Raw genomic sequence first — 14323 nt, forward strand, 5'->3', positions numbered from 1 at the left:
TGCAGTTTGCAGTTTGTAGTTTGTAGTTTGTAGATTATAGCTCGTAGTTTGTAGTTTCTAGATTATAGCTCATAGTTCGTAGTCTCTTTATTCGAATAGGCAAAATAAATACTATAATAAATAAAACCTTCACTGTGCTGGAAGCTTCCCTTTGTTCTCACCCTGTGAATAAGCTCTAAATTTGCTTCTGAATGGTCAAGTGTTTCTTCGATGTGGGAAGACACATGGATGGGGATTTGTGGCAGGGTTTGGAAGCGTGCAAAGGTCTTCTTCCTTCAGTGCCTACAGGCCACAAGCTCTTGTGGAGATAGAGGCATTGCAGCTGTGGCTAGAGGAGCAGAGTAGGGCAGAATGGAGCAGAGCAGTGGTGTCACTGCTGGGGATGCTGCTGTGGCTGTGGGCAGAGGGGGAGGGAGCCGGGCTTCTCCAGGGGCTCAGGCGCAGGTGAGTGTCCAGTGGGAAGGCAAGTTCTGCCACGGGACCCAAGGCCAACATGAGGGAGCGAAAACTTGTGCAGTTGGGACCTGCCTGAGCCACTGTGGAGGCCTGTGGGCCTGCTAGGGCACTTCCTGGGGCTGTGGCCTGGAAGAATGTCCCCTAGACTTTAACCTCCCCCATGGTCTCCTGTTTATCGTTTCAATATACATTTGATACCGTGATTATTGAAAATCATTTACTTTGCTATGTTTGGTGGTAACTGATGGTATATTTGACTACCATTTAAATTTAAATTTAAATTTTGGTTGCACAATATTTGATAGACTTCCTTTCCCAGTTTTCATGTTCTTCCCCCACTTCCCTGAACCCATTGTCCCTGAGAAGGACAGGCCAGGAGATGGAACCTGCTCAAGAGCAAGCAAAGGCGAGCCACCAGCCATCTGCCATCTCCCCTCCTCTTCTGACCCCTTGCCAGGACGGCACCGGCCATGGTGTCCTGGATTCTACCCTAACCCACTTTCTGACTGCCCTCAACCCTGCCCGCACTTTCCTCTTGTATTAGCAGTCCCCCATTTTTGCTGCAATACATATGTCAGAGATCAGCGCTACAATAGAAGTTGAGAATAAAACAGCTGGAGGACCGACTCTGTTGCCCCCACAGGAGTTCTGTGCCCTGCACCACCGGAAGGTTCCCCCATTCTAGTCCCCCATGAAACCTTTTCTTTTGACTTGTGTGTTTGCTGAAGGCCACGCGGGAAAGGTTCCACCATAAGTCTTTTGGCTTTGATTTTCTGTTCTCTTTTGTTTTGTGGGTAAGTGAAAGGGAATGAAGTGGCGGGGAGCCATCTGGGAGTCAGGGCCCGCGAAGTGAGGGAAAATGAAAATTGTATTTTCTTATTGTTTGCTTATGTCTGCAATATCAACCCACCTGTTCATTTTAATTCCCAAGTTTAGTTAAAATCTACTAAGTATTGTGTTGGTTTTAGGTATAAGAAGATATTATTTTTACTATGATTGTTATACCTTTCATTTTAAATAAAACAAAAAAGGGGGAGTGTGGGGGTTTGTCCTGGAGGGCACGGGCCAAAAATGACCACACAGCCACACATCAGACAACAATGACCAACACCAAGCCTCAGGAGAAGAGAAGCCACAACGGATGACAGCCAGAAAACTTATGGTGAGCTGATCATGAAGTGGAGAGGACTCTGGGGCCAACTGGGAGTGGCCATGCAGATCAACAGCCTGTCTGAACCCGTCAGGGCACAGGAAAAACAGGTGATGGCTTTGGGATGGGCACCCAAGCTGCCAACACTATCCCCCAATGCACCATCCAGCACCAAGAGAAGACTTGCTGAATTTTATCAGTATTTCATCCAATTATTCTTTTTTTTTGTGTTTTTTCTTTTGGCTAGTTTCAACTTCTGGACATAGTCCTCTCATTCCTTTGAGATTTCTACCTCTGCTTTTCTTTGCACCTTCCCCTCCCTGATTGTCAGCTGAGCTATTTACAGATGGCTTTTCTCACCCACCTGGTACCTGATGTGCGTGCCAGCACCAAAATAATTCTCCTTATTTTGCCCCTAACTGCCTTCTCTTTGGACCACTGTCACAGCTGGCAAAGCTTCAGTCTTTCACGTGTGTTTTTTGGCCAGTAAGTGGGTAAGGGCTGGCAAAGCAACTTCCTAAGGCCTCCAGAGCAATGCACTGCAAGCCAGACCTGTTCTCTTTCAGGCAAGGCTTCTCTGAAAGGACTTCAGAATTCCCACCATGGAACTGAGGCACTGTTGACAGAGCACTAGACTGTGAAAGGCTTTGAAAGGGGATAGGAAGCTCAGCTTGCAAATGAGACCAAGAGGAGGTAGGGTCAAGAGATGTGGTGGCCACACATCCCGAGGTAAATAGCCTTTGGCTTTCCTGGGGCCTTCCCCCACATGGGGCTCCCACTCACCTGGCCATTTAGGAGCTGGGTTAGGGGCTCCAGACACAGGTGTGGAGCCTCTGGTGTGCCAGGGATCAGCGGCCACAGCTGGGCCGGGATGCAGGCCTGGGGGTGTGGGGTGTGCAGAGTAGGGCATGGCCTCAGCAGAGCAAGGCTTGATCTGCCCCTTTCCCCACCTACAAGCGCCTGAAAGGGCTTGAGCCAGCAATGTCCTCCAGTGTCTCACAACAAGGTTTGCAGGTTCCTGTGCTTCTTGGCTGTCAAGACTCCAGAGATTTGTGGCTGGATATTAAGAAGCTTGCACATTTGCTTCCCTCCCAAAGAGGCATCCTGAGCGTTGTTTTTTCTTTCTAAGGCCTTCCCTCCTTTCTATGTCCTCTTCTTGAGGTAGTCCTGGGAAAGCCTCTCCTCTCTCCCCTTCTCCACCACAATGGAGGGGGACAATGGAAAAACCAATCTATGAGAAGCTGAGAATGTTAGAGTTATAATGTAGTGAGGGGGCGGGGGGCAAAAAAGCAGTAGACGACAATAGGAAGAAAATTGTGCAAAAGAGGTAATGGCTTAAGCAAGAAAGGTGCAGTGTCACACGGGGCCCCTGGAGCAAAGACAGGATGGCCAGGGCTTCCAGCATGGTTCTGATGGTAGATGGGGGCTGCTGGTGCTGCCGGGAGCAGCTCTGGCCCTGCAGTGGCAGTTTGCTGCTCCCTCTCTGCGGCAGTGCTGGTGGCAGTGGCGATGGTGATGGGTGTCTGTCTCTCCCTGCGGAGCTCTGTTTGGCACTGCCGCTGCCATCAGTCCGCCACGCCGGGCGTGTGCGTGGCAATGGGATCTGCCGCTTTGCTGCCTCTTCCTACCAGCCTGCTGGGCTGCACTTGGCTTGGCTGCACTCCCTTTGGGCTTGGCTGCACTCCCTTTGGGCTTGGCTGAACTCACTTGGTATCAGTGTCAGCACTCTGGCTTGCCTTGTTCTGCTGGAGAAGAAAAACAGTCGCACATGCCCCCCTGGCCCTGATGGTTTCAGCTGTGTGTCAGAGCTGTCATTTCAGTGCCACCCATCTCAGCCCTGTGTCCTAAAAATTACTGAAGAAGGACAAAAGTGGGGGGAAAAAATGGTGGTGGTGCTTTGGTGCCAAGGCCTCTCTGCTAGAGTGAGTCAGAGAGAAGGATCCTCCTTGCATTTCCTGTCATGGCGTTTCCCTGCTGAAATCACAGCCACGGCTGTGATGTAAAATGCTTTGAATAAATAGTGCTGAAAGACGCATGGCCTTGTCTCTGTACCTAGGAGGAAACTCTAAATGTCATTGAAGTCATGCTTCTCCCTGTTTGCTCTTGTAATCTCTGCTGGTCAGAGTGACCCTGAGATGCGTTAGAAAGTCTCTTTCCCCAGCCCGGCAGTTGAAGAAGGAGTGGGAACTCTTCTGTTCTTGGTCTCAAGGTTGTTTATTGTTTCTTATCTATAATATTCTTTCTCCAACGTGCCAAGGTCTGTCTAGCAGCTTGGGTTGAGGCACACTGCCCACCTCAGAGGCAGTGTTGTCTTTTTATACCCAAAACTATGTGTACACTATTTACAATAACTTCCCAATACCTATCACCTATGTGAGACAGTGAACTTCTCCTCTAAACCAATCTAAAAGTGCCAACATCACTCAGAAGATGGTGGCTAGGAAGAAGGAGGAAAAAGGACAAGGCACATCCAAATTCCTCCATCTTGAGACCCCCGAGCTGTCATTTTCAAAACCTCAAAAATCTATTTTTCACCTGGTGACCAACTACCTATTATTCTACTTAAACTCTTTTGACTTGTAATTCTTCATATTAAGATTGGTGATTGTTTTTTCCAAGGGCTAAATCAAAGGCACAGGCATCTTGGGCTCTGTGCCAAAGTCTCTGAGCCCCCGGGCAGCGGCTTGAGCCCTCCAGGGCAGCCAGAGGAATTTCCTGGGTTCTGATAGTTTGCTGCTTTCTGGAACTAAGGGAGGTCCCGCTGGAAGAAGCCTTCTGGTTTTTGCTCAGAAGCAATAGTGGCCAAAGAGCACTAATGTGGTTCCTCACATCCTGCTCCCTTCTCAGTGCTCAGCTTCTCAGTGTGGGCTAGAGGGGCTTAGTGTGTTTTTACTCTTAGATGCCTTGAGCAACAGGTGATGGACTAGGAGGGCTTTTTGTGTGGCTTTGTAGCAGAGGAGAACGCTGCAGGCTTTTTTTGGCATTATCTGTGGAGAAGGTGTGGTTCTGTGCATGAACTCACAAAGCAGCCCAGGGCACTGCTATTGTGATGTCAGCGGCCGCATGGCAGCGTTGTCAGGCAGAGTTGCTGTGCCGAGGCCCGGAAGGGCTCAGTGTGCAGAGCAGCTCTGCGGCACGCTCACTGCAGGGGAGCCTGCTGATCGACGAGGTCTCTGCCAGCAGGACTCTGAGGTTTTTGGTTTCTCCCTACAGCCTTTGTCCCTTGCAGATTGAGCAGCACTGCTCCAGCCATGGAGGGAGTGTGTGCTGCAGCTTTCACGGCTTTTACCGTGGCTTATTCCGGCTACTTTTTCACCCACCTGGCACGTAAGTAGACGTTTTCCTTCAGTGCAGCATATGGAAACCCAAATGCCACAAAGAGGCCTTCAGCTGGGTAACACCCCTGCCCACAGCTAAGAAGGGCGTGTCTCTAGCCAGTGGGGCATGGGCAGCATTTGTGATGTAGCCTGCGGGGAGCGTGCCACGGCCTGTGGCAAAGGAGTCTGGAGTCTCCTCAGTTTGCTGGCTCAAGCAAGACAACTTCCACGATGGGAAGACTGGGAGAACTTGGCAGGAGTCCTTGTAAAAGCTGTGCACTGCTCTCCAGGACTGAGGCAAAGTCCCTCAGTTCAAGGCTTCTTGTCTGCATTCCCTCATCCCAGCATTTGCCTGTGGAACTTGACACTTCCTGCGCGCTAAAAGAGCCATTTGTTCTGTGATGAAATCACAGAATGAGCTTGGTAAAGGCCTCTGAGATGGACATTTTTGAGGAGTTCTTGTATGCTCCCACACACAGGAGCTGTTCCTGTGCTGTGTCATGATAGAACTGCCACCATGGCTCAGAGGGACTTGGGTGAAGCCTCCCTGGGGAAAGGTTTTCAGTAAGCTCATGGCAATTGCTGCATGCAATGTCTTGAGCAGACTGAAATACAGCAAAGAGAGGAGCTGTAGCCGCTGCTGGGTGAGGTGGGGCAGAAGCAATGACTGTTAGAGAACCACTTGTAGACTTAGTCTCAAGTTTCTATGGGTTGAGTGGCCAAAGAGGAGAGACAAGGTAGACACCAGGCAGTATTTTGTGCTGCTGTTGTCTTGCTTGCTGTGTGCCACAAGGGATGCTGCTGGAGTGGTGTAGTGAAAGCAGAATGCTCTGTCTTTGGGTTGACTTTGGGGTGGGCATGGCCAGCACAGGCAGTTTTCTTAGAGCATCTGGTTCTTTTTCCCTTGTGTGTTGCAGGTCACATCAGCCGTGCCTGGAGAGAATCCGCTCTTTGGGTGAGTGGCAAAGGAGCCTCTGGCCTTGGTAGCATTTGGCAATTGCGGAGCAAGCTGTGAGCTGGGCCTGTTGCAGTCCGGTGCCAGCCTGGCTGGATGAATGAAAGTACAGTCCAGGCCCTTTGCAGCAACAGCAGCAGCAGGAGGACCCAGGGCTGTTTTCTCCCGTTCCTTTCCAGAACTTTTAAGCAGCTGAAAGTGGTGGCTGCCATGATGGAATTTCTCCTGTACAAGAGAGCGCAGTCCCATCTAGCTGGCCCATTCTACTTGAGTCTGAGCACCTTAGAATCCCATTTCTCTGCAGATGCTTTCTCCTGAGTGCATCTGGGTCTAGAGCTGAATATAAAGGACGCTGCTGTCTGTCTGCAGAGCCCAAAGGGAACCTCGGAGCCTCCAGTGGCTGTGTGTCTTCCTGAAGAAGAGGCCCAAGGGGAGGAAGATGCCCAGCAAAGTGTACCTGCTGCCACTGCAGGGCCTGAGCATGCAGCATCAGTAAGTGGCAGCTCTGGGCAGTCCTGTGGCTGGAGCAAAGCATAGCTGCAAGTTTCTGATCAGACAGCACCTCCCGTGCCTGGCTGAAGATGCTGAGGGCTGGAATCTTTCCTGCCCTTCCCGCAGGCAGTGAGGCCTGGAACTTGGAAGTTCAGGGATCACCTTCCTACTGTTCTGAAAGAGGCTGTGAATTTGTCTTAGCAAGAGACAGGAGGTAGCATTAGGATGTCTTGGCATGCTGCTGGGGTACAAGTGAGGCCCTTGGTGGCCAGTGGCTGTGCAGGCTCCCTGTCCCCAGTGAAGAGAGCAGTGCAAAGGTGCAGTTCAGAAGCTTGCAGGATATGAGGAGACACTGTCCCCAGGAGGGACCTGGCCCTGCGCAGACAGCAGCTGTCAGTAGCGAAAGGAACAGCTGAGATGCAGCGGGGCCTGTAGCTGAATATAGGTGAGGTGGTGAATGCCAGGTTCTTTCCTGTCCCTCATGCTGCTGTGTGTCCCCAGAGCAGAAGGGCAGCGTCAGCACCTGCTCTGGCTGCCTCTGCACGCGAGGAAGAGGCTGAAGAGGAGGAAGGTGCTCATGAACCTGCCCCTGCTGTCAGCCCAGGCCCAGAGCAAACATCATCAGTAAGTGCCTGCTTTGGTTAGCAGTGAGTGTGGTGTCATTTTGTCCATGGTGTAAAAGCAGCCTTTGGATTTTGGGCCTTGAGCTGGAGAAGCGGGCTGCAAAAGCTGAGAGGTGAAGAGCCCTGGCTGTGGCCAGCAGCATCTTCCCAGGGGCTTGCATTTGAAATGGGATGGCAGGGGCACCTCTGCCAGGCACATTTGTGACCTCACTCATTTCTTTTCCCAGAGCTCCACCTCCTCTGTCCTGGCACCTGCAGGAGCTGCAGCAGAAGGCTCTGAAGGAGCCTCCAGTCCCCAAGCTGGCAAGTGCAGCGGGAGCAGCTCGTGCATCTGGAGCACCAGTAGCTCCTCTGGCAGCAGAGAGCAGCTGGGAGAGAGGACAGAGGACAAGTGCCTGGCCATGCTGAGTACGTCCTTTGTGATCCTTGTCTGCTGGAGCAGTGCCCTGTGTGTGCGTGTGTCGGCATGAGCTGTCCCAGCTCCTGTTCCTCCTCAGCTGAGTGCCAGCTCCTGAGGCCTCCACACAGGACCTGTTGTTGTGCTTTGAGGTGGTGAGGGGTCACCGGGGTGTTGCTCCTGCCTCTGAGAGCAGCTCAGCCTGGCTTGGCTTTGCCTGAGCTTCCCTGGAGGCAAAAGGCAAACCAGAGATTGTTTCTGGCTGAGCAGGAGGCCGTGACCCAGCCAATGAGTAGGCCTCAAGGAGCTCCTGTGGGGCACGGCCAAGGTCATCTTCAGAACTCGGCCTGTCCTAAAGGCTGAGGCACCTCATTCCTAAGGCCCAGCACAGTAGGTTGGAACATGAGCTGCTGCTCCTGAAAGGCAGAAGGCCATTGTTTAGGCAAAATTGTCCTGCTCAAAGCTGCAGATTGTGCTTCTGCTGGAAGCACTTTGCAATATTCTTGCTGTCCTGTAAAGGGCAGCTGTTGAGAACAATTGATTCCAGGAGCCAGGATGCCTTTGATGTTTGCAAGGATTAAAGCTTTGCTTGAAGGTCACAGAGTGTTGATTGCCAAGACCAGCAAGGTTTTGTTATTCCTGCTGCCCTTAACATTTCTAGACAACAACCAGTTCTCTTGGTTACAGCTTTCTGATCCCTGCATCCTCTGACTGTTTCTGCACGTGCTTAGATTTTAGTTTAGACGTCTAGTTTGGTGCAGGCCATCTGTGCTGCAGGGCTGCTCGTCTTGCTGCTGTTGTTTCTGAGGTGGTGGTGGTGGTGGTGGTGCGGTGGTGTTGTTGTTTGCCGACTGCCTGAGTTGAAAGGGCCCAGAGTCGCAGAGAGTGGGGCTGCCTTTCTGATCTGCTGCAGGGTGGGATCTCTTTTGAAGTGAGCATCTTTCCTTGGGATTTTTACAGAGATGCTGGTGAGCGAGGGAGATCCTGAGGCTGAATACACAGAGCTGGAAACCATTGGCAAAGGGTGAGTGCAGCCACAGCTCCTTCTTCAAAGGCAGGGCCTGTGCATTTTGCTGGCGTCACATCTCCCCAGAGCGACGTCAGGCAAGCTCCAAAGCTGTTCAGACACTGCGTTAGGATGATGCCTGATGATCTCTCAGTACTGGTCAGCATTTACAGCTGTGGTCCGAAGGCAGGGCGGCAAAGACACCTGGACGCTGGCAATGTCTTTTCTGCGGCAAAGAGCAGCACCTGGCAGATCTCCTGTCCCTCAAGTCTGTTGCACCTGATTGCCGCTCTTCCTAGGAGAGAGCATTTTGGCATGTCTCAAAAGAATACAGAATGCGTGGGAATGAAAGGAGGAGAAACTTTGTTGCCTCAGAGGTCAAGTCAGCAGCTGACAGCTGTCAGGGAACAGCTCTGGGTAACATTTCTTTCCAGTATTTTGCTGAAACCAAGATTCAGTGGTCTGGATGACCACCACCTAGCCTAGCAGCCAAAAGCAGAAATGAAAGAAGCAGCTCTCTTTTGTAGCTGACGTGGCAAAAGACAAAGCTTCAGGGCAATGGCCAGTGCCAATGCACTCCAGAGGAAAAGGCATCATCTGGCTGATGGCAGAACCCTGGTGGATCCTGTGGGGTTTAGGCCTTTCCTGCAAAGAATCCACCAAGCTGTTCCCTTTGAAAGCCGGCTCTGCTGACTGGAAATGGGACTGATTTGCAACATTTTCCCTGTGAGAAGCCAAATGTACAAGAAGTCTCCAGAAAAGCAGAGTCCTCCAGGTGTCTGGTGCACCGAAGAGAAGCAGCTGACAACAGCTCTGGACTCAGAACGCTGGTGTCCAAGGATCCTGTGTTTTGAGGACTTCTCCATTTGTGTGTGCAGCAATGGAAGCCTTTCCCTGCTCTGGCTGTGGCTGCAGCTATGGCTAGGCACTAACTTCCTTGCAAGCTGGAGAAGGGATCTGTGTCTGGAGGCTTTCCTGCAATGGCTGCTCCGTGGCCTCAGGCTTCTCAGAAGGCCTCGGTAGTGGTGCTTGAGTTTGGCAGACAGGCTCCAGGGAGAAGTGGGAGAAGGCCCAACTGGCAAGTTCCTGGAAAAATCCCACACATGTACAGATACAGAAAGAGAAAAGGGGGGAAAGACCCAGACGAGAATCTGTCCTATTCCATTTACTGTTTGCCCCAGGACTTATTTGCCATTGGACTGCAGTGTCTTGCAGTGGCAGGGACTAAAGGACTTCTTCTTTCTCCGCTGCTGTTTTGTTTCTAGGGGTTTCGGCACGGTGTGCATGGCAGTGGAGACTGCCACAGGAGAAGAGGTAAGCGCCAAGCAGCGCCGCAGCTTCTGCAGCTCTCGAGTGCCCTCCCCTCTGCTGTGAGCTGTGGCTGAGCTTTGGGTGGCCAGGAGAGCTTTGCTGCAAAGGCAGATGAAGGGCAGAGCAGTGTCCGCCCTGCCAAATACAGTGGGGACAGATTTTGTCCTTCTCAGCTGCCCCTGGGAATGCAAGGAGGCCAGAGGAGGACACGCTGGCTGGGTCTTAGTGCCCAGGTGGTGTCTCAGAGCATGGCACTGCTCTTTGGGGCTGCAGGGTTCCTGAGTTCTCTTTTCTGGCTGTTAGCAAATACATGGGAATCGTGCTGATAGTTCTGTAGGCACCTGCAGTGCTGCCCTTGGAACTGTGCTTAGACAGAGTGGTCTGCAAGGAGTCTCTCAAAGGCCTAAGCCCTGCCCATAGCCCGGTGTATATCCCTAGAAGATCATGGCCTGGGTTATTTCGTTTTACAGTCAGGCAGTAATTGCAAAAGTCAGTGGTGTGAAGAAAAGTATTTGAGTGGAGCAAAATGAAAATTCCTGGAGTGAGGAAATGCTAGGATTGTGGTTTTTGGAGGTGTCCTTAATGATGTTTTCATCATTGTGGCATTTTTTCATTGTGAAGTATGTAGGGTTGTATATCTTAGGAGGAATAGCCCTCAGGATGTTTTTAGGACAGCATTTTATCTGCCACATCTCTAACTGTTTGCTTTGTTGTTGTGCCATGGAGAATGCCAGTGACTGCTGGAGTAATGATCCAATCCCCGAGAAGTGCCAATGGTTTCCCAGCAGTTTTGCTCCATTTTTACTGGCACAAAATGGCTTCCTGCTTGCAAGAGGTGTGTGAATGAGCATGGGGATGATAAAGTAAGGCTATGGGAGAAGACTGGCTATGGGCACAGTGAGTGTTGTTAGACCTCTGAGGTGGAGAGCTTAGAGCGTGTTTCTCCCAGGTTTCCAGGGCAGAGGCTATGTGGCTCTGTGTCCTGGGAGGTGCCCGAGCAGGCGGTCTGATGTCCTGTCACAAGGCAGCTTGGCCCAGCCCAGCACTATCATCCCATAATCACTGTCTCCATGTTGCCCTTGTGGTCCTGTGCCACAGACTTCTTTGGTTCATGGTTTTCCATGTCGTTTTAGGTGGCCATAAAGAAAATTAGTCTCCTGCAAGAGAGCGGCAGCGAACTGTGCCTGAATGAAATCCAGGTCATGCGTGGCAATAAGCACGCCAACCTTGTCAACTATGTAGACAGGTGAGTGGTTCTGCTGTTCTGCTGTGAAAGGTCATTCACATCCTGCAAGCCAGAGGTTCAAGCACTCCTTTGGTGGATGGCAGAGGATGGAGCTGTTCATTCCTGTTTCTGGGCTGATCTACAGTGTCTTGGGAGGAGATTGCATTGGGGCTGCATTACTCTTTCCTGGCATGCTGAGTTTGAAGGGCGCTTTCAAAGGCCGGACTTGGCCCTATCTTACTGAGCCAACAGCCTCAAAGTTCCTGTGCTCTCTCCCCATGGATTTGTTGGCTTTGGGGTTGGATTTTTTCCCCATGGGTCTGAAGTGCTGCCAAAGCACTGTAGATTGTATTTCCCTTGGCCTGTTCGTTGGTGTGGATAGCAAGCAGTGTTTTAGACTGCCCAGAGTTCAAGGCCTGTAGAGCGTAGTGAATGACTGCTCACTTCCTCCTGTCTTCCTCTGAGAGAGACACAGAAACAAGAATCCATCAGGTGGTGTGAGTGCACACCACACCTTCATCTCCAGGCTGTTGTTTCCTCCTTTCAGCTACCTGCTGGACGAGGAACTCTGGCTCGTGATGGAATACATGGACGGAGGTTCCTTACACGATGTCATCAGGGAGACTCGCCTGGCAGAAGGAGAGATAGCAGCTGTCTCTCGGGAGGTAAGGGATGGTGCCTGTGCTTCCCATGCCTTGGTCGGGATGGTCCTTCCAAATGGGTGACAAGGAGAGGAGAGATTTCATCTTCTGAGCCTCCTTGCTGCCTTTCTCTTATGACTGGCAGTAGCAAGAGCATCTGAAGTGCCTGCCAGTGTCCCTGCCCTTCTTCTAGTGTGTTTGTGTTTGCCTCTCTAAACACTTGCCTGGAGCCTGTGTGTGCTGCATTCCTTCCCTGGACGGGCAAAGTTGCTGGTGGCACAATGTAAAATAAGTGGCACAGAAAAAGATACACAGTGGGCTGTCATGGAGCTCAGCCTCCAAGAGAGCCTTGCACCAAAGGGGTGTTTGCAAAAGCATCCACTCTTGTCTGGCTGGAGAGAGCACAGCCACTGCAGCAGTGCTGCTTCAGTCTGTGGTTGCAGGGCAGTGGCCGGAGGAACAATTGTCCTTTCTCTTTCAGAAGCACACACACCCTCACTTAGAAAGGCACTGCTGTCCTTGTGTTGGAGCAGCAAGCTCTTGCCCTTGCCAGCAGCCTGTCGTGCCATGGCTCAGCATGGCCCAGGAATGTTGCAGTGTTGCAGATGTGCCACTTCCCCGCTTGTGGGATGAAATCCACTTAGGCTGGTGTTTCTTTTTCCTCTCTCAGTGCCTGCAAGGCCTGGATTTCCTTCACTCCAAGCAAGTGATCCACCGGGACGTCAAAAGCCACAACATTCTCCTGCGTCTGGACGGATCCGTCAAGTTGGGTGGGTGTTGTTGGCCAGGCTCAGCCGTGGCAGGCTGCGGTGTGGGGCTGCCTTTGGGTGACTGCCGGTTCCCTGCAGTGGTGCCTGTGGCAGTCCAGGCTGCCCTGATACAAGTGCAGAGCACAGCCCCAAGGTGCAGGGAGGTGTTGCTGGGAACAAGGGCTCAGGAGTGCCTTTGGCTTGTGCGTGTGTCCCTTCCCAAGCAAGGCACTTACAGTCTAATAGCTTCAGGGCACTAAAAGCCACTGCCTGAAAGCTGGGGCTTTTGCTAACTGGCCAATTCCGTATTTCCTCGGCTGCAGGCCAGAGGAATGGCAGCATGGCCCCTTGATGGCAGCCGGGTTCCACGCTGCCCTCTTGGACATTGGTACAGTGGGGATTTCTTTGCTTTGCTTTCCTCATTCACGCTGGCCTGTTTTTTCTCCTCAGCTGATTTTGGCCTTGCTGCTCAGCTGACCGCTGAGCAGAGCAAACGGAGATCAGCTGTTGGGACCACTTACTGGATGGCGCCAGAAATCTTCACCAGGAAGCTCTATGGCCCCAAAGTGGACATCTGGTCCTTTGGCATTGTGGGGATCGAGATGGTGGAAGGGGCGCCTCCTTACCGGATGAAAACCTCCCGCACGGTGCGCTGCAACTGCTCTCAGATACTGCTGACACCCAAACACAATCTGCTCCCATTTTTCTGCCTGGCAAGCTTGCTAACACCTGGAAATGAGAGGTGCCAGGCTGCATAGTCTCTCGTGCTCCTTGTCCAGATCGTCCCCTTGCCATTGCAGTGCACGAACCGCACAAAAAAATGGTGATGCCTTTTGCTTGAGGGAAGCTTTGACAAAAGGGCAAAGCTGGGCTTTTAGTCCCCATCAGCCAGTGAAATCAGGGGTGAAGGCAAGAGCCTTTGCCTATTGGACTGGCTATGGCTGCCTGTGGCTTTGTGTTCTTTCAGTAGGGGTAGGAAAGGGAGGCTCTGGCAGGGAGTAAAGTGCCACGGGAGAGTGGAGCCTGTCCCGTGGGGTGTGTGTGAGCAGTTTGGGGTGCGAAGGAGACAGGTAGAGCGTGGCATTTCCTTCTTCTCTAGGTTCAAGAGCTGATCAGCAGCGGGGGCAGGCCAAAGCTGCAGAAGCCCAGGCAGCAGTCGGCGTGGTTGCGAGACTTTCTGCACTGCTGCCTGGAGAGGGACGAGGACAGGCGCTGGTCTGCCCAGGAACTGCTGCAGGTAAAAGGCAAAGCGGCTGCAGGCTGCGCCAGCTGCCCGCTGCCAGGGGCTCCTCATCTGCTCAAGTCCAAGGCGTCTGATGGGGCCCGCTCCTAAGAATCTCCCCTCTGGGGGCTTGCAAAGGAAAACAAATGAGAATCCTGGCCTAGGATGCCTTGGAAGGAGCCTTTCAAGGTCACCTAGACCAAATCTCCTTAAGCTGAAGACATCTGGAGTCACGGATTTGTGGGATTGGGAGCCATTTTGCCTCATGTAGCAAGGTCCTGGATGTGGAGACAATGGTGCCCAGAATGCCCTCCTTTTCTTCTTTCTGTATCTTTCTGGTAGCCAGAGAAAGCCTGTTTCAGCCTGTGAGGAAAGTACAAGTTCATGTTTTTCTTTTTCTCTTTGGGCAGCATCCGTTTGTAACATCAGCCAAGCCGACCTCCGAGCTGACGCCTCTGATCATGGCCACGCAGCAGTTTATGGCCAACAGGAGATACTAGCCCTGGAAGAGGCCATTGTTGTTGTTTGCAGTTTGTAGTTTGTAGTTTGTAGATTATAGCTCATAGTTTGTAGTTTCTAGATTATAGCTCATAGTTTGTAGTCTCTTTATTCGAATAGGCAAAATAAATACTATAATAAATAAAACCTTCACTGTGCTGGAAGCTTCCCTTTGTTCTCACCCTGTGAATAAGCTCTAAATTTGCTTCTGAATGGTCAAGTGTTTCTTCGATGTGGGAAGACACATGGATGGGGATTTGTGGCAGGGTTTGGAAGCGTGC

General features: G+C 51.8%; 1 protein-coding gene across 1 annotated transcript; it reads left to right on the forward strand.

Moving 5' to 3' along the window:
* The first annotated feature begins 351 nt into the window (after positions 1 to 351).
* Positions 352 to 14044, forward strand: LOC139589425 (serine/threonine-protein kinase PAK 3-like). The gene is made up of 13 exons (XM_071425896.1): positions 352 to 444; positions 5841 to 5878; positions 6248 to 6370; positions 6872 to 6994; positions 7221 to 7300; positions 8351 to 8414; positions 9662 to 9710; positions 10841 to 10953; positions 11480 to 11597; positions 12244 to 12343; positions 12773 to 12969; positions 13422 to 13559; positions 13955 to 14044. The coding sequence occupies exons 1-13, from the start codon at positions 352 to 354 to the stop codon at positions 14042 to 14044; spliced, it is 1326 nt and encodes a 441-aa protein (XP_071281997.1).
* The last annotated feature ends 279 nt before the right edge of the window (positions 14045 to 14323 follow it).

Source organism: Agelaius tricolor, unplaced genomic scaffold (genome assembly GCF_023055355.1).
Source record: "Agelaius tricolor isolate 1412-34295 unplaced genomic scaffold, bAgeTri1.0.p SCAF_4, whole genome shotgun sequence".
In the NCBI taxonomy this organism is placed as follows: domain Eukaryota; kingdom Metazoa; phylum Chordata; class Aves; order Passeriformes; family Icteridae; genus Agelaius; species Agelaius tricolor.

Coding starts and splice junctions, on each gene's coding strand:
- LOC139589425 (XM_071425896.1), top strand. CDS start 352: ATGGAGCAGAGCAGTGGTGTCACTGCTGGGGATGCTGCTGTGGCTGTG. Junction 5,879..6,247: donor GGAGAGAATCCGCTCTTTGG/GTGAGTGGCAAA, acceptor GTCTGTCTGCAG/AGCCCAAAGGGAACCTCGGA. Junction 8,415..9,661: donor CTGGAAACCATTGGCAAAGG/GTGAGTGCAGCC, acceptor TTTTGTTTCTAG/GGGTTTCGGCACGGTGTGCA.